Source organism: Durio zibethinus, chromosome 21 (genome assembly GCF_047325235.1).
Source record: "Durio zibethinus cultivar Kanyao isolate XHJ-2024 chromosome 21, ASM4732523v1, whole genome shotgun sequence".
Lineage (NCBI taxonomy): Eukaryota > Viridiplantae > Streptophyta > Magnoliopsida > Malvales > Malvaceae > Durio > Durio zibethinus.
Genome location: NC_143182.1, coordinates 5,197,679 through 5,221,044, shown reverse-complemented (window position 1 = coordinate 5,221,044; position 23,366 = coordinate 5,197,679). Strand labels below are relative to the sequence as shown.

Below are 23,366 nucleotides of genomic sequence, written 5' to 3'. Positions count from 1 at the left end.
AGAAAATAGAGGAAAAAAAAACAGAAGAGAGCAACTTGCTTTCTTTCGTAGGGTTTGTTTGATAAGAAATCAAAATGATGAAAAATGGAAGAAAAAAGTATGGATAAAGCTGTAAATAAAATTATTAATTTAAGTTAAATGAGAACTTTTTTTTCGTTTGAAAATATTGAAATTGCAAGAAAAAAAATATTATGAATCCATTCAATTTTTCGTTCATTTGGAACAGTTTTGCCTATCATCAGCTCTAACTCTTCCCACTTATCCAAGAGAAATTAAACATATTGACACCAATTGGATTTCTCTTCTCATATCAAAATCAACGGATCTTCTACAACGAATGTAAGCAACAATCAAAGAGGAAAAGAACAACGGAAAATAAAAGGCTAACTGCCATGACAGCTGATCAGATCATCTAATGATGGAGGCTCTCTCTCTCTCACTTTAGGTAAGCACCTTTCCCGTGTAAAGAACATGACTAATTATAATTGTAATGGAAGTTGTACCCTTCCATTTTGTTGAAATATTAGTCTTCTTCATCTTCCTCACTTTCTTCAATATCCTCCTCATTATCCACCCCTTCATTGTCTTCATCACTATCTTCCATTTCGTTATCATTCTCACCATCTTCCGCTTCATTACCTTCCCGATTGCTTGGCTTTTTCTTATTGCCACCGTTTCCTGATTAATAGAGAATAGTTATATAAAAATTTTAGTTGAATAAACGTACTGTGTGGCACAAATTGATTATTAATAATCTGAAATAACTCAGCGAATAAATCTAGCATGTAGAAGAAAAGGTTAGAGATTTTCTTAGTTTTTTTTTTTTTTTTTTAATTCTTATTCTTTTCTTCTTTTCCAGATTTATTTGTAAAGAAGATAAAATTTGCAGGATAGATGAACATACCATATTCACTGAACATAACTTCACCAGAACATAGTCCACCCTCAATCTTGATGAGCTGGAGAGTCATTCTAGGTCCAATTTCTTGAAGCTTGACAGCACTTTTGGTAGATGCACGATTAACTCGACTCAGATCACTAGTCAGAGTAACTGTTGCAGCTTCCTCATCTGCTTCACTTTCTGATCCATAACCAGCTCTTCATACAACACACAAAATTAGCGAGGAATACCATATAAATCACAAAGAGTATTCCATCCATAAAAACAGTATTATGAATATGTATAGCTCATAAGGAAGGATACTCACTTAGTGACAAAGTCGCTAACATCTTGAAGATTCCTAAGATCAGGTACTTGATGGTTCTGCACAAATTTTCTGATTCTACGGGAGACACCAACAGGCTGTAGTCTGATAGAGTAATGTCGAAAATCAATAAGTTTTGTGTTTTTATTGTAATTTAGTAACACAATCCTCTGGCACGAAGAAAGTTTAACCTGAAACATTCATATTAAGACAATATTAAGAGGGGGAGGAAAAATAAGTGAAGTCGGTTTGAATGCCAAAATTTAACTATCTAAGCATTCACAGTGTTGATATCAATATCTGGAAAGATGTTCTTGAACATGGTAGTCGTGAGCTTTAAATGTTCATCTCCTGCTGCGAAGCCAGACAGAACAATCTGCCCAAGATATAATTGAAATTAGTACTACGAAGATGTCATAAAAAGTAACAAGGTAAGATATAACTTCAAACACTCGTGCAAAATGCTTAATGTGCACAAATATAAGGTTTATACCTCTTCTGTGTTCTGTTTTAATGCAAAAACTTCAGCAGTATTTCGCTTAGAAAAAAATTCATGTATTTGTAAATAAAGGAGTTAAAATAGGTCTACAAGCAGCTAAAAATTGCAACAACAGAACAAGAAGGAAAAAAAATGCTTCCATTTCTACAGTAAAAGAGAGAGAAAGAAATTACCAAGGGAGAATTTTTGAAAAGATCCTGAGGACATCTAGGGCGCAATTGAGATTGTGCAATATCAACAGCCAATGAATACTCATGTATTTTAAATGTAAGAGTAGGGCCTTGAGGTGTCTTTGCAACCCGCAAGAAAGGTGAAGTTTCAGTTTTTGATAAAATGAGGAAGTGGGTTACACCCATTGGCCCTGCAACATTCAAAAAGTCTTTCAGATTGTTCCTCTTCTTCTCCTGCAACCATAGGATAAAAACAAAACTTGTAAGAAAAACATAATTACTGTAAAAAAAGGGGGGGGGGGGGGGAAGGAATTACCTTGAGTTTGAGAGCAGTGTAAGGAAGCATCAACTTTCTCAAATCCATTTGAATTTGCCTAAGAGGACCAGGCAGCTTCCCTCTAGAAAACACAAAACTCTTTGGGATTTTATTCCCTGTAATATGGTCCACATTCGGTTGCTGCTGCTGCTTTTTCACAATTGGCTTCACGAAAACCTTCTTCTTTCTCTGTTTTTAATAAGATATCAGGAAATTATTAAAACAAACCAAACCCAAAATCGAACACAGAAAAAGAAACCTAACTGTGCAAAAACATTCTTAAATTCATAGCTGAATTAAATATGTTTTTGGACTTGAAAAGAGCTGAGCAAAGCTAAAACAAAAAGAAGCAGTGCTATTACTTACGTTACGGAAACGAGCCATGGCTCGGAATCTTTGAAGGACGACGGAGACGCCGCAGCCTGATGATAGAGTCGTGGCTCAGAAAGAGAAGATGGGTATAATCGGCTGGGTTTTGGAAGAGAAAGAAGGGTAATTTTGGTAATGATATTTTAAATTATGTTTTATGGTTTATAGGGCCAAAGATTTGGGCTGGGTTTAATTGAAGTCTATATTGATTTTTAATTCTATATTATTCATATTTTAATGAAAATTTATTTGAATCATCCATATGCTTTTGTAATGATAAATTATGATCAGTATAAATACTGATAAAATTTACAAATTGTCCCTAAATATTCTTAAAATCAGATCGATCCCTTTCAAGCTAGATAATAATATGCAGAGAGTTCGTCTATATTATCACCATATTTGGGATATGATATGGTTTTCAAAGACATTTTATAACAGCTCATATCACACGTATTTGCAAATCATATAAAATTCAGTTTCTTGGCATTTCATAGATCTTCATTTAGGTGATTTGGGTACCAGGATTCAAGCTACTAGGAAATGGGGTTAAATTTTAGAGATTAGTTTCCTGGATTCCTAGTCCCAAACTTTCAAATAAAGAGAGTTTCTACCAGGCAATTGGTTGTGGTCAGATTATTTCTGCAATAGTAGCTCCAAGATGCAATGTCTTTCTCTAATGATGAAGGTCTTGGCATGACAACCAACTTCAAAATATTAGGAAAGGCATTGCTAAGTAAATGCTGAACAATGCACCTGAAATTTGCCCTCAAAATGTCAAAACTGGAGGGATCACTGAATCAGGCCGATGTTGTAGCAGTCCTGATCACTACATTCATGTGAATTGCTCCATTGATTTGACTAACCCATGTGACTTGAAGCAAATAGGACTTTATCCCCCTCTCCTTTTAGGTAAAAACAGTCCCTTGTTGAACCGAAAAGTATGCTGCTAAAAGTTACTGCTAATTAGCCGAAACCAGTCATTTATCAGCCCACCGTGTCACCTGACCAGATAACGGATAACTTTCTTTTTACACGTTACTCCCTATCAGCCTTTTCACCATCACACCACCTTTCTTATCTCATTTGCTGTATTTAAGTCTTTGCCACATACAACTCAATGATAAGTACTATCTGAACCCATGTGAAATTCTGGACTATTGGATGTGACCTTTTTACAACCACAGACAATTTTATGAAATCGAAAAAAGATCTTTATGGTTTCGAACGGCAAATGATCGTTGCTGTGCATGATTTGATCTTTTGAAGACATGAACATTTTATCCTATTAAAAAGAAGATGGATATCTAATAGATCTAATCTCATCCAAATTCACTAGTAACTCACCTGTCCTTCACAGGTTCTTCACGCTACCTTTAAGTCTCTAACCTTCTTAAATTGATTGCATTCGCCTGTCTCTTGCTTTTCCCTCTTCAAAAAGAGCGCCCCCAGTAAGCCACCTTTATAAAGCTATTCTCTGTAAATTCAGAGAAATCAGAGTTAATGAAAAAACGGCTGTTCCAGCCTTTTATTAAAGCCTCATATGGTAGTTCAGGGAGGGAATACCTAGAATTCTACTCTATTATCTCACGTTCCTCACAACTTTTTGGTTTCTTTCTTTTCTTTTCCCTCGAGTAATTCTAAGGTTAATGTTAATGGAAAACGCCAATATTGTTTACCTAACGTTTTTGGGTCTCCTATGCCTTCTAAAATCGGGTCAATCAGCACCAAACTCAGCAAGAAATTATGTGAAAGATGCATGTAGTGTAACCAGATACCGTGCCCTTTGTATCAACACACTAGCACCATTTTCCAGCTTTGCTAAGACAAGTCCAAGCAAGTGGGCGCGAGCCGGGGTTTCAGTGACTATAGGAGAAACCAAGAATGTTGCAAAGTTCTTACAGAAAGTAAAGAATTACAGGGAGATGAGAGGGAGATACAAAGTTCCCCTCTCAGATTGCATTGAGTGCTTTCAAAATGCTATTGACCAGCTACACCGCTCACTTGGGGTTCTTCGGAAGCTAAGTGCCAGAAATTTTTATACGCAGATGGGGGATGTTACTACTTGGTTGAGTGCAGCACTAACTGATCAAGATACTTGCTTGGATGGTTTTGAGAATCCAAGGGGAAAGCTAGCCAAAATGCTGCGAAATCGGGTTTTGAGGTCCTCATATTTTACTAGCAATGCTCTGGCTTTGGTCAATAAACTTGCAACCTGCGGCTTGCAAAGCTTCAATTAATGATCCTTTAAGATAGGTAAATTATTAACACGAGACTATACGGTAGCATATTTCAGCTGAATCAGTATGATAACAAAACCACAAGGCATCAAAGCATATTTTGATTCCATGCACTATGTATCAATATTTTGCTTGTTTATGTAGAGCCCTTGTTTTGAATTCTATCTGCTTTAAAGGCTTTCTTTTACTTTTCTTTCAATTAAAGGGCTTTCACAAAGGCCAAGGCCCCAAGCCTGTTTATGTGGAACTAGTTCTGTTAATGCCGAACCGGTGTCGATGCTTTGCTCTGTATCTGCTCTAAACTTGTCTATAGCTTGGGTCACAAGCTCAGGCTACTAAACTCGGGCAAACATTGAAATAAATGATAATTTGTTAAAATGATAAAAAAAAAAAAAAAAAACTCTAAATTTTATTATTTTATTTAGATTAATTTTTATATTTTTATTGTATTTAAATAAATTCTTAAATTTTAATTTGTATCTAAACTATAAGCCTTTAACACTTATTTTATACCTAAATAAGCGTTTAATATAAATCAATTTTTTTGTTGTTTAAAATAAAATTTTATTTAAATAGAAAATTTTTAAATTTTAAATACAATAAAATATAAAAACTCATTCAAAAAAATAAAATAATTTAAACTCATTTTTAAATATTTTAGCCATGAAACTTATTACATATTGGATTGTTTGGTTAACACACTTCCATGTGAGATCATTGAATTTCTGTGGGAAGCCGTGTGTGTTCTGTTTTTATTTTAGCTTTTCAGTTTTTCGCTTCATTAACAATAAGGGAGCTGAGACATCTAGTGAACCCAAGAAAGTCATGTCTTGAGCCTTCATTTTCTAGTTGGACATGTTAATTTAAGCCCAAAAAAACCACCCCAAAAATTCCCGCACTAGCTTTTATATGAGATCTCCTTTTCTTATGGCCCAAAACAAAGCCTTTTTAAGAGATCAAATTCGAAACCAGCTGAATTTGGACTCGGCTGCACGATATCAATCAAGCCCATCCTCCCACTCCCTCTACAATTATCCTTTACTAATAATAAAAAAAATATTAATTTCTCATTCATAGAATCATAGTATTTGGAGTTATTTTATTGTTTAGATTCAAGCTGGACGTGTGTTGGATGAAATCATAAATTGTATTAAAAGATAAAAAAAATTGTAGAGAACTCAAAAAGGACAGATGAATGGACAAAGAAAATCTTTATAGCAGCATACATCATTGAGAGAGGGAAACTTCTATAACCATTACATGGTCAATCATTTACAAAAGTATTTAGAAGGAATTGGAGAAATATAATAAGGTTTTTTACTAAACTATAAATGTAGTTGCCATATGACCAATATAATAGTATCAACAATGGAACCACTTGCAAAATAAAATACAGTTTTAAATTTTATTCCAAGATAGAAAATTGAAATAAGACCTAATCCCATATTATATATATATATATATATATAGAGAGAGAGAGAGAGAGAGTATTAAAACTCATTTCCACCCACCGTGAACTGCCAACAACTATACAACTCTATGTGCTTGATAGAAACAGGTTATAATTTATTAAATTTCATAAAACTACTGAAGCAATCTTTGAAAAATATATAAATCTTTTCGCTTGTTCCCCTTGTATATTTTTCGTGGGGTTATCAGTTTGCTTGGCCAGAACAAGGGTGATTTTGGGTGGTGAAGAATTACAGACAGAAAAGTTGGACCAAATGTTAATAATAAAGTTGGATAGGTGGAGCTCCCGTGGTCTTCAACTAGAGATCGCAAACATTTTTTCCAATTTGATTTTTAAATATTTAACGTTTTGAAGAAGGTATTTGCCATTCCAAGTCAAATTTCAAAGAAGTTGGAATCAATTTAAATTGAAGAAAAAGTTAGCATGGGAGTGAATGAATGAGGGTAAAACGCCAAGGAAAGAGATGTCACTGAATTTGGCCTCTGCCTGCTAGAAACAATGAAACATTATATATTCTAGGGGCCTTTTTCTTGATCTCGTTAGTCAATACTATGGTTTTCGTGGAAGTCATTTTCGAAAGGTTCGGATGCCGCCATGGGTTCTTTTAGGTATAAGGCCACATTACTGATACGGTGGAATATTCCCATCCCCTCGATGATTGTATCTATCAAATCCAAATAGTCCTACTTATCTATATATAATATATCCCTCTAGGAACTTTTGTCTATTAATTTTATTTTTTAATAAATTAAAATGATCAAATATTAAATTTTAATGATTAAAATTAAAAATGAAACGTTTTACCATCATATTTTCTTAGTAAAAAAAAAGTTTTTTACCTCGTGATTGTGACATTGAGCAAAAATATATATATTTTTGATTGACAGTTTGCCTCCAATTCTGATTTTGGATGAACATTGTAAAAAGTGTACGTTTAACCGTTTAATTAATTTGAATGAAATACAAGGAAATAAGTATATAATAATTGTGTAACAAAAACGACAATTTTGTACGATAGAAGATGACAAATGAGTCATATGTGATGACCTACACCAACTTGGCGCTTTGAGAAGGGAAGGGACCCGGTGACTAAGCAAATTTATGTATTAAAAAACATTCAAATGAAACATTGGCCTCATCATGCTTTTAACGACATGATACTTGTCTTTGAACTACTAAATAAAATTCTCAATATTCGCTAATCATTTCTAGAGAATCCACTAACCAACATTTGTTGCCGACTCAAACCATCTAAAACCTATTTTTCTAAGTTCTAAACTGCAGTTGTTTGCCAATAATTCATGGTTTTTTTTTTAATCAACCAAATAATAAGGCTGCGTTGATGGCAAATTTTCATTTCAATTCACCCAAGCTGCCCTCTATTACATGTTAGTATTGTTTTTTGCCCCACACCAACTTTTTAATTTTTATCGTAGTCATATCAACTAATGAAATCTTAGAATAAAAACATTACAAATTCTGATCATTGTTAATCTTAACTCCAATCAAGCAAGGAAAAAATGTTACGGCCAAAACAAAATTTCTCAGTTTAGAATATAAAAGATTAATTGGAGATTTGAGGGCTTGAGTATATGGCTATATGCTAATTGCTATGAACTGATTCTCTCGTCAGGCTCTGATTATGGCTGATGATGGTTGGTTAAGACCCAAGAGAGCGGACAAAACGTGGGAAATCCTTCAGAGCCACGTGTAGGGAGGAGAGTCAACATTGCTTAATGTTGAATGCTCCAAGCCTCCAACGACGTGCAATTCAAGTCCTGTCTTTTAGGACCCCACACATGCAGATGCAGATGCAGATGTTTGTCGACCCACACACATCGCCACGCACCCAGACGGCCAGACCCTGACCCAGGGCTTTACAGTCTACAATCCAAGCGCCAAACCAAAACAAAACTGAAAAGTGAAAACCCTTTCTTCGTCGTTCAAAGAATCAAAACTCGTATTCAAGTTTTGGTTTTAGAACAGCTTCCGGCTTTCTAGCCTGGGTTCAGGGGAGGAAGGAGAGACAGTTCAAACCAGCATCAACTTTTCTTTTTAAATGAGAAGAACATTATTGAACAAATTTACTTTGAGTGTATTACAACCCTCATCTTTATTTTAAATTAAATTTATTATAGAAGACCCCTTTGAATATGGAATGAAATGGTGCAAAGATGATTTAAAAACTAATTTTATCCCAGACTCTGACTGTTTATGAAATTGGAAGGAGTCTAACAAGTTACAAGCAGGTTTACACCTTTGACTAGGCACATGTAGCATATAAATATGATATAATTTTTTATTTCTTTTAGGTTAAGATATGGGATTACAATACGTCATAAAGAGGTTGTTTGGATGCCTTAATTATGGACATTAGATGCTTATGTAGAGCAAAAGCTAGCTGTCATTACTAAAATATAATAATTAACAAAATCTGAAGAACTGTATCCAGCATTTATTCTGGATATACGCCCAGAGAACAATAACCCTATGCGTTGTATGTGTAGTCAAAACAAACAAACAAACAACTATCCAGCTTGAAATTCTACTGATTTTCAAAATGGCATTGGCACATTGTTAATATTCACTTTGATATTAATCAAATAGACAAAAAAAAAAAAAAAAATCGGTCGTTAAATGTTAATCAATTAGCAATTAAGATCATTAAGTGATTTGCGTATCAAAATACTTGAAAATTTGGTTGCTAATTAAGCTAGAAAGTAAAAAATATTTGCCAACAATTACTTAAAGTTAGGATAATTTTCCCTCAAGGATGAGGAGATGCTCCCACCATGCCTTTAATATGTAGAGACTGACTAGTATTACTTGACGTGTGCTTGTTTAGACTTTAGACTATCCAAAATAAAACAAAAAACCGTTACAAGAATAAACATGACAAACGGTATCAATTTCCTTGCAAAAGAACAATGAAACCTTTCTTTCAAAGTCACATTCCCTTTTCAGTAGATCGAAAATGCATGTGCCTTTCACTGACACTTTACCTTTTTTTTTTCATTTAAACATTATGCAAGTCTCTTGTCGTTTAAGGCATTAAGAGAGATTGAAATACGAGATTAGTATTTCTATTATTAGGCTAACATTAGAAGTTATAAGTAAGAAAGTGAAGAACGAAGATGTCCAAATTCATCAAAGTTGATTTATATTTGTGCATGGTTTACGTAAAGTGGGTTTAGCTTAAAAGAATAATCAAATTGAAAAAAAAAAAAAAAACCGAAAAGAAGAGAGCAAATAAAATAGTTTGGCCAAAAATCAATGGGGGAAGTGTTAGGTAATTAACTAGAAAAAATGGAGAGCGTCCAAATCACTCAAGGTTTGCTCCACCAAATTTGTTTCGAGTACATTTAGGCGCTTTTATTGACTGCTTAATAAGCGTGTGTGGCGTTTCCTTTTTGCGATAGTCACAATTGGTTGGGGAAATTTGAAATATATAAATTATAAAGAGACATAAGATTTTAAGAAATTTACAAAGTAAGCCTTTTTCAGGCTTTAACTTCACTTTAAATAAAAACTTTTTTAGACTTGGGTGGCGGGTGTAGCTAGCTGCTATCTAGGTAGGCAAAACTGGGGACGGTTAAAGAGAAAGCGGTTTGGTTGGCTAATGCGTAATGGAGACAAATGAATTTAATTTTGCCCTTTTTTATGTATGCCATACATTTAATGAATAAATTTCTAAAATATAAAAATATTAATCTATATATTATTCTCATTTTTATAAATTGAAAATGTGCAAACGCGCATTAAGTACAAAAGAAGTTATAATTTACAAACCCGGTAAAAAAATTATGCTTCAATCTTAGGGGATCCTTGATTTTTTTTTTTTTTTTTAGGAATATAAACGTGTAATTCTACTAATAAATGACATCTGACTACTTTACAAGCGAGTTCATTCCCTTGTGATTTTACCTCTATACTTGGGTTTGGACGTGAAAAAGAATGATAGTGGATTTATTAGAAGAAATTGAAAAGAGATTTTGGTATTTTTGTCCTTAAATTCAAAGTAAGAATAAGGATAAGAAAAGGGAGAGTTTCGTATTTTACCTTTTTACTTCTTGTTTGATTTTGTTTTCTCAATTTTTTTTTGTATCTTATTTATATGACATTTATATTGGAGTGAACTACAAAATAAGAAAAATCTAAAATTTCAATTTTGGTGTAATAAAAATTTTAAAAATTATTATTTATTTCTAGCAAAGATAATTGACTAATTTTTTCTTCTACAACCCCTAACATTTTAACGTCAAGCCTCGTCCTATTATGCAAGGATTAATACAAAGTACAAAGTAAAGCGCTTAACTTCACTGCATTTAAAAATTGTGGCTGTCCCATATAACTGCCTATTCATACCTAATTCAACCCGAAAAAAAATAAATAAATAAAAATGTGTAGTATGTACTATAAATGAACAATACATAAACATTTTTCTTAAAGGTTGATTCTCAATTTCATGCATATATTAGTAAATGCTATTGTATAAATTGAAAAACCAGTATAAATCTTTTAAATAACAAGAGTATTAATAATAAGTTTTTACGTTCATAGTCAAACATTTTTGTTGCCTCAGATTGTTTGTTTTGAGGCATGAAAATATAGATTTGGACATGGATTTTTTTTTTTTTTTTACATACTAACCTTTCAATGTGGAAGATAGCAAAGGATAATTAGTTAATAACGATATGATTTATCATAAAGTGTTAAAATAAAAAATAATTAAATTAATTAAGAAGAGAAATTAAAAACCCTCACTTCCCTTTTTAAAGCAACTTCATGAATAATAAAAAAAAAACACTATAGATTTTTTTGCCAAAACTTAATACCAAACTAAATACCTTCCAAAATCGCCGGATCTTGAAAAATGGAAAGAAAAAAAGTTTTAGAAATTCTCCGCCAAATGACAATCGTTTACTTTTCAAACTAAAAAGCTTAACAAACTAAAGGCACCTCCCAGGGCATTTCCGTAATAGCACCATCCTTTCCCAAGCCCTGCTCTTTTATTTATATCGAGTCCCCTCTTTTCTTCTTACATACCAAAAACCCCTCTTCCCCCTTCTTCACCACACGCACTACATTTCACCCACGCCTTAACTCGCTGGCGACTCAGTTCCTGGCGACTCGCTTTGACAAATTCTTTTAAATTTCTCCTCTTTTTATCTTTCGAAGTTGGAAGAGCGATGGGGTCGGAGCTGATATACAGAGGCCATGAGGCTCCTTCTGCTTCGGATTCGTATTCGCCCAAACCTGTTAAACCATGGGCCTCCGTCACCCGCCCGATTCGTTACATGCTCCGAGAACAGCGCCTCCTTTTCGTCCTTGTCGGCATTGCGATAGCCACTCTGATTTTCACCATCTTCCCATCCTCACGTGCTCCGCACTTTCCCCACCACCACTTGACCACCGCGATCGCGGATTCCATTACCTACTTTCCCATCGAGACCCAGACCAAGTACTCCTACCCGCACCCCCTGGGGTTTGGTTCAGACAACCCGACCGGTAAGATCCCGTTGGGGCTAAAGCGGAAGGGTTTGAGAATCGTTGTAACGGGTGGAGCCGGGTTCGTGGGGTCACACCTCGTGGACCGTCTTATAGCGAGAGGAGACAGCGTGATCGTCGTCGATAACTTCTTCACCGGAAGGAAAGAGAATGTCATGCATCATTTCGGGAACCCCAACTTCGAGCTTATCCGACACGACGTGGTCGAACCTTTGCTCTTGGAAGTTGACCAGATCTATCATCTCGCTTGCCCCGCTTCTCCAGTTCATTACAAATTCAACCCCGTCAAAACTATCATATCCTTTCTTTATGTAACTTATTTTAATAAATGCCCATAATCCCCTTTTTTGCTTTATTTGTTTCTCGTTTAGACTTAGTATTATGATTTGTTTTCCTTAACTGGGAGGGTGTGTTTTTTTACAAGACGAATGTGGTCGGGACATTGAACATGTTAGGGCTGGCGAAAAGAGTAGGTGCCAGGTTCTTATTGACCAGTACCAGCGAAGTGTACGGAGATCCTCTGCAACACCCTCAGAAGGAAACTTACTGGGGCAACGTTAATCCCATCGGTTAGTCATTTGTCCTTTTTCTTTCTTTTTTGTTTTTTTTTGGTCCTTGGAAATTTTCGGTCACTGGAAAATCTGGGGAGTCAAAATTTTTTTTTTCTGTATATATGTTTTCTCATTTTCAATTTCAGTAGTAGTTCCAATTATCTTCAATCTGGTGTTGGGTTGGGAGTGGGAGTTGGAGTTTGCTGTACGCGTTTTTTTTTTTTTTTTGCTGTACACGTTTGTTCTGATTTGGAAGTTGAAAGTATTGCTGAAATGGTGCCGGTGTTGAGGCTCTAGAAATTTTTAGATCTGATCGAATTTCTAACGTTTCACGAGGAATCCGTGATTAGCGGTCCCTTGAAATCGTAAGGACAACAAAATTCACATTCTATCCTCCGACACGCTGACAAGTAGTACATATTTTTTTACTATTTCAAAAAGAATCAGGCAGGGTAATTTTGAAGAAAAAAAGAAAAAAACTTTCTTTTCTTTTTCAGTTTTGGTTTTGGAATGGTCAATGGTGAGTGAGAAATGGAAACGGCAGGAGGTGGTGGGGACATTTCTGTAAAATTTGTCTTCTGAACGTGGAATTTACTGCAAGTTTAGATCTGGCTGGTTGTGTTTGTCATTGTCATTGTTGTTGTTGACCGGGCGCATGTCTCTGGTTACGTTCTGAAAAAGCATTTGAATTTATATGATTCAAGTTTTTGTTTTTTTTTTTTGGGGGGGGGGGGTGTTTAAAAAAGGGTAGCCAACCAAATTAATTGGTTTGAATGTATGATGACAGGTGTCCGAAGCTGTTACGATGAGGGAAAGCGTACTGCTGAAACATTGACCATGGACTATCACAGAGGAGCTGGAGTTGAGGTTAGCTAACCTACACTTTTTCTAATTTTTCTGTAATAATCCAATCTTAATCTTAATTGATTTATTGTCATTGACATATCACCAAACATTAATCTTACATATTGTAGTAATATATAAAATTCATTCTTTCAGGTTAGGATTGCCAGAATTTTCAATACTTATGGACCTCGAATGTGTATCGATGATGGTCGTGTCGTTAGCAATTTTGTTGCTCAGGTACACGTTTTGTTTTTTTGTCTCTAGTAATTTTTTAAAATTTATTTGATAGGGCCAGTTGGGTTGTTAACGTGGATAATTAAATAATGAATGCAGGCTTTAAGGAAGGAGCCTTTGACTGTGTATGGTGATGGGAAGCAAACAAGGAGTTTCCAATATGTTTCAGATCTGGTAAATGATGTTTTATTAATTTTTTAGTCAGAATTCTTTGTGGTGCTTTTATTTCATTTTTTCTGATCAAAACTTTTTTATGACTCTTTTCAGCCGTTACTTCTCTTTATTGTTTGTTGGTAATGTTGGTGCCGTGATACTACATTACTTTTTTAACCTATGTTTCTTAGCTGGTATAAATCTGCAATTTCTTGAGATTTTGATGGGAAGCTTCATGTCTTGCTAAAACAAGGCAGTGCACATGATTTAAAAAAAGTACATCCCGACTTTACATGGTAAAAGGGGAAATTTAAAATATGATATTTCAGCATAGTTTTTGCGTCTTCTCTGGTTCTGAATTTTCCTTGGGGGAGTGAAAATTAATTGAAGAAACATACACCATGTGACTAGTACCAAATGAATGTCCCACGTGGACCAACAAATTTTAATTGCCCCATAGTTTGGTATGAGGCATTCATCACTGTTTTTTCACTGTCAATGCAACTAATAGTTCTTCCAAATCAATATTAAACAAACCGTACTTGCATAAAAAGATGGTATCCTGTTGCTTCCTTTAACGATATCTTAAGTGACCTTTTGGGATTTTTTTTTATTGTATTATTTTATATGATTGGCCAGCATTTTAGAGTAAATAGTTGTCATTTGCTATTGAGTGTACTAATGCTATGTAGCTAGATTTGTGGGGTATATGCTTTTCACTTTTTTTTTGTCTAATATCAAATCTGTCTTCTTTGGGGTACATGCTACATCAGTAGCGTTCTCTCTACCTTCATTGTTAGCTAAGCATTGATGTTTCTGCATATGTTTGTGAAAATAATTCGTGCTGAAACAGGTGGAGGGTCTCATGCGCTTGATGGAAGGAGAACATGTTGGGCCTTTTAATCTTGGTAATCCAGGTGAATTCACCATGCTCGAGCTTGCTGAGGTAAGCATACTACTCTTAATATCTTGGTCTTCTTTTTTTTTTTTGGGGGGGGGGGGGGGGGCAATCTTTATATCTTGGTTATGAACTGAAATTTAATATTGGAATTATTTTCTATGTAAGCTGATAAATCTAATAAACAATGTGTTGCTGATAATGATGACAGTGGCTATTGTAATTAAATGCATTAGATCATAGTTACAATCATGGGTGTGACATAAAATAAATGCTGTGTTCACAGTCTTGGTGTGCGTTTGAAGTTCAAAATTCAAGATTGTTACCCTTTATTGGAAAAGGGCGCTCAACCTGTGTTTTGATATATAGATGCTGAACGCTTCTCTCCCCCTTCTTTTCTTGTCCCTAATTGAGCCAATGAGACAAAATAAGCTGAAGTGCTATTTTTGTGATGTACTATGTTTGTAGTGGCTTGTTTACTCCGTCCTTTCTATATTGTTTTTTTTTTCTTGGACAGTACTGAGATTTCTCCGCGTGTATTTACAGGTGGTCCAAGAAACAATTGACCCGAATGCAAAGATAGAGTTCAGACCCAACACAGAAGATGACCCACACAAGAGGAAGCCTGATATCTCAAGAGCCAAAGAGCTACTTGGTTGGGAACCCAAGGTATCCCTCCGAAAGGGTCTCCCTCTAATGGTGTCAGACTTCCGGCAACGTATCTTTGGTGATCACAAGGAGGGCAGCAGCACCAACAATGCATCATCATCTTAAGGTGGCATACATTCTCACAGAAAGATCAATCAAATATATTTGTTCAGCGGAAAAGAAATCCCACTCATTTCCCCATTGAAACAATATATAGTTAGCAGCAGCGGCAGCGGCAGCAAATGAAGTCTCTTTAGAACAGATTTGGGAGGTTTCCCTTTTTGACATGTGTTTGCCATCTTTGTAATTTCCATGTTTATCCCTTTTAAGCTTAATTGACAGTGAGATTTGCAAATCTAAAAATTACATTTTACCCTATTTTTTCAATGCAGCTGCTTATGTTCGGCAGCCAATCATTCTATTCTTTGCTTATATTAATTTTGTCTCTTGCAACAAATTGCTTCAGCCTTTTCGATCATTCCCTCGTTGGTTTCTTTCACTTTGACCTTTTTCTCAACGATGGTGCGGCTGGTTCTACAAGACTTGACTCCTTTCCATTTCCCGAGGGATTCAAGAAAAATTTTGGAAGAATCTTAATGTGACAGTGACACTAAGAATGAATGAAAAAAAGATAAAATGGATCTTACAAGAACGAAGAATCTTCTAATATGTTTCCATGAATTAAAGACAACTGATAAAATCTGCACAAAGACATAAATACGCATCAAAGATCACGTAGGAAGGTCCGACTTTGGGAAGGCTTTCGGAATTGAGGCTTCACTTGGGCTAAACTAGAGTTCACAAGGTATATGGTTTTAGTTTCAGGTTAAAACTTATTCTGGTACTCGTGGCCTCATAGTCTCATAGCCCTTCGCCTCCATTAGGACCTTCAGGTAGTAGTGATCTTCTAGACTCTAGAGCTTGAAAGATAGTAGGAATAATTACTGATCACCCATTGGGCTTCACGATTGATTTTGCAAATCACATTTTTAGCATTTATGTTGGAGTTACGAACTCAATGTTGAGTTTGCTGACTAAAGATTGATTTGGCTAATTAAGTGCTCCATGGTTCTTAAAGAGAAGTTATGACTTGAAGAAACTTGTTTCAAACATCATAGAATAACTGATTCGATCTGCATTAGATCATTGGCTTCTCACTTTGGATTCCGAAGAACAATGATAACAGAGTCGCCTCTAAGGAACATCTTACTGATGAACAGCTTTCTTCTTTCCTTTGCCAGTTTTTGGTACATATGAGCACTTTAGGTGAAACTGCTTGCCATTAGATCTTACAGAAAAAGAATGAAATAAAATGGTCTACAATCTCCACTCCAGAAATAAACTGACAACAGTCCAACATCTCCCTGACATTTTCACGAACCATGTTGCAATGCTGATCAAATGCCTTCATACGGCCAAGAAGTTTCTTGTTTTTTCAGCAGTTTATAACACCTGAGTGACCAACAAATCTTAAAAAAATTACAGAGATTCAAATAAATTAAAAGTTCAACAAGAAGAAAAAAAAAAAGAGATGCACAAAATATCCATTTATCTATTCGTTCACTGATCTCACAAGCCACCATGAATGAAACCTAAAACTCCACAACAAGCATGAAAACATAGGGCTTATTAGGAAATTTGGGAAACCAACTATCATAAGTAGCTAGCTACCATATATATATATATATATATATATAAATTAGAACGTGTGTAATATTGGAAGCTAAAATCTGCATCACTTTATATATATGTACTTAAAATGCCTCAACAAAAGAAAAAAGGAAAAAATTGATGTTTTTGACTAATGTTCTTCTGAATTTGGAAGTATTTATGAAAACTGAGAAATTACTTTGGTATCATGTAAGTGTTCTCAAATTCGACCCAATTGAATAATGTTTTGTTTCTTTGAATGTTAGGACAGTTGTATCTTGAAAAGGGAAAAATATATGTATCTCTTATTATACTTGATCAAAGAATAACTGCATTCATGGATTTAGTTTTGCATCTTTTAATGACAAGCGCATAGGGGCCTCAATGGATCAGTGGTGGTGTACCTGTAGTAGATGATATTGGCCTGCAATTGCAGCATTGCATTTAAATTATATACTAATTACTTGCTACAATTAATTCACCGGATGCGTGGGGAGGAGAGAGCTATTAGCACTATTAGTGTAAATAGTCAAAAACTTTGATGGAATTATCTACTACATTGGCAGTGAACACAAAGCAAAGCATCATAAATTCATCTCACTTCACTGCCTCCTCCCTTCGTATAGCTTGAATAATTTGGCCAAATCACAATTTGGTTTTTGTCAGTCAATCAGTCAACAATGTATAACTCAAATCAAGTATTTTCAGGGACCCTATCGGCTACAAACATTTCAACGAAACTACTTAATCATCAACAAACAGGCTCTAGCAGAATGTCACTGCCAGAACAACGTTCTTGTTTATTCCATTAATTTTCCCCTTCAAAGATTTGCATTTTTACGTTTTGGGAGAACTATGAAAGTTATGCAGTAGCGACATATACAGAGACATTAGTTAATTTGATACTATCAGGCTACATTGCTGAGCGGTGTTGCCTGCGAAGTCCCTTCAATCCACACAAATAGCTCCCATTTGATCGCGTTCTTCCATTCCTTTTTGCCGTTGATAATGCTGTATTATTGAATTTTTCGCACTCTTCATTGAAAGGATGAAGAATTTGCTCAAAAGTTACAGCATTGCAGCGATTGTCAAGCCAAGCTGTGATATCTGCAAAAACGATTTCTATGTTTTCATCGGGCTCTCCTGATGTTAATCCATGCCACATCCCTGGATACAATTTTATTGTTTTGTCCCTGCTGCTAGCTTTCTCATACAAGGCCTTGCTTACTTCAGGATCTGTTACTATATCTGCTTCGCCATGCAACACAAAGAAGGGGAGTGTCACCTGCCAAAAACAATCCAACCAACCGGTGTAAATGTAAAATAAATGAAAGACTTCCACGGTTGCCAACAATAACTTTTCTACCTAATTTTTTTTCAATGCATTAACTCATTCAAGGATCCTAATGCCTCATGTAACAGGGAAGCCAATAATAAGAACCTTCTGATAATGTACATTAGGAGTTCATAGTACAGAACCTAGCAGCACCTACTATTATTTATTACTGTTATTTTTTCCCCTACAACTTTATCCCTGAATTGTAACCCATTACTAATTCCCTTTCCTTCCAATCCATGCAGAAAATTATTACATTGGTGATAGAAATTTTTTCATAATTGAGGTTTATAAGCACATAAAACATATAGTATTTTGCAATCGGGAGGGCCAAAAAGGGGATGATTTTAACCTCATTTAAACCATCTTCCAGGCTCATGCTGGTTCTGAGCATTTCCAGTGCTGTTTTCAGTCTAGGCTTGTCTTGGTATATCAACTTATTGTTCCTTATCTGCACCCATCACGAATCAAACAGACACCATGCATGAGCTATACTTACAGTATTAAATCTTTCAAATCAACTACACCAATCCAAGAGAACCAAGAGTTGACGAGAATAAAAGGAACTGAATATCCTCACCTCTTCTCGCTTAATAGGGTCCTTGAATGCTGAGTCAATTACGTCTTTTGTGGGTACTATCTTCCATTTAGGTATAATTTCTACCATTTTCGTCAATATCTTGATGACCACTGGATGTGGTTTCACTTTCTCTGATATCTATAAATTTTTTGAACTACAAATTAGAATAGCTGAAAAATAGAAATATGTTTTGATTCTTAATAAGGTTAATACTACTAGTATTTATATTCTCACCATTACCTTACACATTGGTGCAACAAGAACAGCACCATTCCAAAAGGAAGGGTTCTTTTTATGAAGCAGTAGGGCCACTGCACCTCCCATTGACTCTCCATATAAGAATCTGCGCTTGTCCCTGTATTCTTCCTCCGCTGGAAAACCATTGTGCATGGCAGATTTAGGTGGTGAATTAAAACAAAGGAGTTGGCTAGCTAATTATTGTAATACTGGTAAGACATACCACAGATAGATTTGAAAAATTCACTGCAGTCATTGACGATGTTTTCAAACTTCTTAATATAACATCGAGTTCCCTTGGACCTTCCATGTCCTTCATAGTCAATCCCAAACACGGCATATCCTGCAGTGGCTAGCCTGGTTCCACTTTCTGTTAAAATCATGATATCAGATTAGTACTAGCCTTGAACTCTCTTAATCGCTGGCCAAAATAAAAACACTATTAATCAATTCCTACAAATGGAAATTCTATAGTACTATTGCTAATAACTTTGATCGCATTAAACTAAATTATCACAATGACCAGCTATGTTGAATCCTCTGGTCACGTAGACAACTTAGGGAATCATGCAATAATGCAAACATATCACTGACAAATTTTTATATTTCATTAAACAATAGGTCTTCTATGTACGAGCAGATCAAAACCAATTCAGATATCCTAGACGAAAAGGAAATAGAAGTGCATCTTTGCTGAATTGACCTGTCATCATGATTTAGACCAATTAAATGTCTCTTTGCTTCTAATCAAATTCATCAATTAGTCTATGGTTTCTGTTGGAGTCCTTATGAGTAAAAATTTTGGTGGGGGCAAAGGATAGTTTGATTATGAGCAATTGATTGTTCGCCAACCAAACCAACCCAGCTAACCCACATTTTAAATTTCAGGTCAGAATACAGAATATGACCCACCAGAAGATTTACACAGCTTTGAATATTTATTAATGTCATAGAAAAAAAAAAAGTGATAAATGATCATACAAAACTATAACACCTATCATTATGTAAACAAAAAAGCGAATATCACGTACTAATAAATAACTAAATAATTAGTCAATCACAAATTCAATTATAACAATACTATTTTTTTAAAATAAAGCTTCAAACTAGCTTTTTGAGCTGCTTGTTATTGTAATATAAACACAATAACAATATCAAGCTGATCACCAAACAAAAACAAATGGCAAAAAGCTTAAAAGTCAAATTGAAAATGTTGGATTTATTTGGCCTTGCTTACATAAAGAAAATCCTTCAGAATGGCATGCCAATGTAGATAAGATAATTAATTTTGTCACAGTGCTCTAATTATACACAACATCTGTGAGGTTACACCTACGTATTAGAAGGGTGACAAAATGAAACAGAAGATAATGGCAGACCATAGGTAATGGCCACCTAATCCTTTTTGTTTGATTAGGGGCAATAATTCCTCTCTCCCAAAATATATATAATTGAACCATCTATCTTTTTTTTTTTTCCCCCTATTTTCCAGGTAAGGAATTAATTCAGGATCTATCTTATTCTTTCCTATATGATTAAACAATTAAAATGAGAAACTGAGTCGCCAAAACAGGGGTTGTGGACTTTTGGCTCTTCAATCTTATCAAGTCTTGAGTTAGGACTGCCAACCTAGTTTAGTTAGGACTGCCAACCTAGTTTGGGTTTAAGTTCCCATCTATTCTACCTCAATTGAGAAAAGGGGCCCAAACTGTGAAACTTACGTTGTAGGGAAACTTCCAAACACTGCCTGTATCCAGCTAAACATGATCATTTATTTCAATAACTAAAAAATATGTTGGTGATTTATGACAAGATACGTAATTAGAGATAACCCAAATTATTTGACAACCAAACTCTGCCTCCAATATTGTTTGTTCACAATTGAAACTTGGGTTGAAACTTGAAAGAAAAGAAAAAGAATATTAGGTGATCAATTCTGGTCGGAAAGTTTGCTTATCTGTATGTGGAAGTTTGTCATTCACAATGAAAACCATTGTCCGAGTTTTTGGGAAAAAAAAATTGTTTTAAATTTTGATGGCATGGCCTATGGTAGAAGACAAGAAAAAGTTGGAATCTTGTGAACAAAGAAATTTACGTGTTAGAATTTTAATTCTATTATTTGAAAAATTAGCTTAGACATAATGGAAATTCCATTTCCATGGCAGGCGGAAAAGACTGAAAAAAAAATAGTTAAAAAAAAAGAAAAACATATAAATGGGGAAAACAGGTCATTTAAGAGTATTTATTACCTCTCATGAATCCACTGCACTCCATGCCATACCCTGCAAGCACATTAACGAATTAAATATTTTACACGCATGACTCAACTCACCTTTCCAAATTATCTTTTTTTTTTTTATCTGTTGAGGAATATTCGAAGTTGTCATTCAAAGAGAGAAAGAGAGAGGGAACCATGGCAAAGGAAAACAAGAGCCTTCGGAGAAGAGAAAGGCAACCATCTGCAAGTAAAGAGCAAAGCTCCTCTTGAATTCCTTACATGCTCCTGTACCCACACATTCAACCCACAATCTCACATTCTAATAGAAAAGAACAAAAAGCATTTAAGAACGATGTGGAAAATAAATACAGATGGAAAACCCATTTAGCGCTTATTACCTCCTGATATTCAACTGCCATATTGTTCATGAAAATGGAAGAAGAGACAGAATACCACTCTCTTTTTCTTTCACAATGACAAAAAAAAAAAATATATATATATATATATTTTTCACATAGCAAGATATATTAGTTAAAGTTTAAAACTTTATTTGAGAACAACCCAAAGAGAGAGATGAGAATGAAGCACTTTAAAGGAATAAAGAGCGGAGGTTGAAGCAACTGATTACTATATTGCTAGTTTGCTACGAAAAACCAAAAGACAAAAGGAAACGAGAGCGAGCAAGAGCACAAGCGTACGGAAGTTTTTTCTAGAGAGAGGCGGATGAGCCTTCGAGAGGCGTTGAGGACCAGCTCCTTATATATCGTTGGTTTTGGAAGTGCAATTACTTGTTTTTGTTATGGGAAACTTTTGAAAGAAAAAGAAAAGCGCTGACTGATGAGTTGGTGTGTGGATCGTTAAGCCCATATCTTCGATCAGTGGAGTAGAGGGGGACTGGGCGGCGGGTTGTTTGTGGGCTTGTCTACTTTCTAGATAGTAGAGTTTGCGGAAATTGGAATATTATCTCCCTGTCCACCTCATCAAAAAATTCATTAATTTTATTTTTTTAATGATATATTTTATCATTAAATCATATAAAATATTTTATAAAAAATAATTTTATAATTTAAAACTAAATATTTTTATATTTTATTTTTAAATGAATTGATAACTTTTTTAACTTTGCAACACCAACTTTAAACATAATTATATGTGGTTCTTTTTAATTCATTGATTTGATTGAAAGTATAGAAATTTAAGTTGGAAGTAACAATTCAAATGTTGATAAAAACAACCTTTGTTTGGTTCTCCATCTTAATGATAAAAAATATAGTATTTGCATGCATGATTTAATCAAAATTCATTAGATTTGACTAAGAGTGATCATTTATCGTGACTAATTATAATTATAAATGATTAAATGAGTTTATTAAATAATCTTATGAGCCATAAAATAAAAAGGACTAGATGTGTATGAGTTTTTATTTCTTTAAAATAAATAAGTTTTTTTTTTTTTTTTGCAAAATATCCAAATATAGGAAAAAACAAAAAAAAAAAGAATTTGTAAGGTGAAAATTAATTAAATATGAGTAAATTTTATTATATTCGTGATTTGTTTGTTTAATTAATAAATTTTAAAATATTATTTATAATCATTTATTAAATTTAATAAATAATCAAAAATCGAATTTGTTTACAAATTATTTATTAAATATTTTATTCATTTTCATCTCTAAAAATTTGCAAATATATAAAATTTCAACTTAATTATAATCAAACTCTTGAAAATTTTGAGTTTAATTCAATTTTTTACATAATTATTTTAAAAATACGATATATAATAAATTTGAATATTTATATTTTTTTCTCTTATAATTAAACATTGTTTATGTAAAAAAAAAAATAGAGAATGATGCATTTAAACCAACCTAAGTTTATAGCACGTTAAGACTTTGAAACTTTTGATGCTGACCTGGAATTGCATGTGTTCTGAAGGATTGTGAGGTCCAATGGCGGCCACGGAAAACGATTTTGTCCAAAACGATGAAACTAATAGTACCATTACATGCAAGGAATTGAACCGGGGGAAAGAAAAATTTAAGCTCCCCATAAATCATAAACATTAGGGGGGAGGCCCCAGAGGGTGAGGATTATGATGATAATTCATAAAAACCAAATGCAATTTTAATTTAATTTATTATGATTTAATTTTTTTATAATTTTAATTAAAAAACTCATTTTTTGGTCAAAATTTAAAATCAAGTTTAAACTACAATAATAATAAAAATAATCTTTTT

The 23,366-nt window shown here is 34.2% G+C and overlaps 4 protein-coding genes across 4 annotated transcripts; 2 read left to right on the top strand and 2 right to left on the bottom strand.

Annotated features, from left to right (window-relative positions):
- Positions 1-281: 281 nt before the first annotated feature.
- LOC111305067 (peter Pan-like protein) lies at positions 282-2,730 on the bottom strand. Its single transcript, XM_022902243.2, has 7 exons — positions 2,557-2,730; positions 2,191-2,379; positions 1,878-2,108; positions 1,489-1,581; positions 1,209-1,396; positions 905-1,098; positions 282-678 (listed from the first exon to the last, which is right to left on the bottom strand). The coding sequence occupies exons 1-7, from the start codon at positions 2,572-2,574 to the stop codon at positions 524-526; spliced, it is 1,068 nt and encodes a 355-aa protein (XP_022757978.1). The 5' UTR covers positions 2,575-2,730; the 3' UTR covers positions 282-523.
- Positions 2,731-3,722: 992 nt separating this feature from the next.
- LOC111306056 (Plant invertase/pectin methylesterase inhibitor superfamily protein) lies at positions 3,723-5,159 on the top strand. Its single transcript, XM_022903959.2, has one exon. It carries the CDS (start codon positions 4,209-4,211, stop codon positions 4,797-4,799), a length of 591 nt encoding a protein of 196 aa, XP_022759694.1. The 5' UTR covers positions 3,723-4,208; the 3' UTR covers positions 4,800-5,159.
- A 6,151-nt stretch (positions 5,160-11,310) lies between these two features.
- Positions 11,311-15,540, top strand: UXS4 (UDP-xylose synthase 4). The gene is made up of 7 exons (XM_089750105.1): positions 11,311-12,075; positions 12,201-12,347; positions 13,117-13,196; positions 13,329-13,412; positions 13,509-13,583; positions 14,416-14,508; positions 15,007-15,540. Exons 1-7 carry the CDS (start codon positions 11,460-11,462, stop codon positions 15,232-15,234), a joined length of 1,323 nt encoding a protein of 440 aa, XP_089606231.1. The 5' UTR covers positions 11,311-11,459; the 3' UTR covers positions 15,235-15,540.
- A 1,969-nt stretch (positions 15,541-17,509) lies between these two features.
- LOC111305062 (alpha/beta-Hydrolases superfamily protein) lies at positions 17,510-21,896 on the bottom strand. Its single transcript, XM_022902232.2, has 8 exons — positions 21,528-21,896; positions 21,324-21,414; positions 21,161-21,193; positions 19,135-19,281; positions 18,915-19,045; positions 18,675-18,812; positions 18,447-18,545; positions 17,510-18,043 (listed from the first exon to the last, which is right to left on the bottom strand). The coding sequence occupies exons 1-8, from the start codon at positions 21,555-21,557 to the stop codon at positions 17,672-17,674; spliced, it is 1,041 nt and encodes a 346-aa protein (XP_022757967.2). The 5' UTR covers positions 21,558-21,896; the 3' UTR covers positions 17,510-17,671.
- Between the last annotated feature and the right edge of the window lie 1,470 nt (positions 21,897-23,366).

Bases quoted from the DNA above. Each gene is read 5' to 3' on its own strand.
- LOC111306056 (XM_022903959.2), top strand. From the start codon at position 4,209: ATGTTAATGGAAAACGCCAATATTGTTTACCTAACGTTTTTGGGTCTC.
- LOC111305062 (XM_022902232.2), bottom strand. From the start codon at position 21,557: ATGAACAATATGGCAGTTGAATATCAGGAG. The intron at 19,282-21,160 runs GTAATAAATACT...TGATTTTAACAG, and splicing joins GTGCAGTGGATTCATGAGAG to AAAGTGGAACCAGGCTAGCC. The intron at 18,044-18,446 runs GTTAAAATCATC...TGTTTTTGGCAG, and splicing joins TGGAAGATGGTTTAAATGAG to GTGACACTCCCCTTCTTTGT.
- LOC111305067 (XM_022902243.2), bottom strand. The intron at 1,582-1,877 runs GTAATTTCTTTC...TATCTTGGGCAG, and splicing joins TTTTCAAAAATTCTCCCTTG to ATTGTTCTGTCTGGCTTCGC. The intron at 679-904 runs GTATGTTCATCT...TCTATTAATCAG, and splicing joins AGTTATGTTCAGTGAATATG to GAAACGGTGGCAATAAGAAA.
- UXS4 (XM_089750105.1), top strand. From the start codon at position 11,460: ATGGGGTCGGAGCTGATATACAGAGGCCATGAGGCTCCTTCTGCTTCG. The intron at 13,584-14,415 runs GTAAATGATGTT...GTGCTGAAACAG, and splicing joins TCCAATATGTTTCAGATCTG to GTGGAGGGTCTCATGCGCTT. The intron at 14,509-15,006 runs GTAAGCATACTA...GTGTATTTACAG, and splicing joins CCATGCTCGAGCTTGCTGAG to GTGGTCCAAGAAACAATTGA.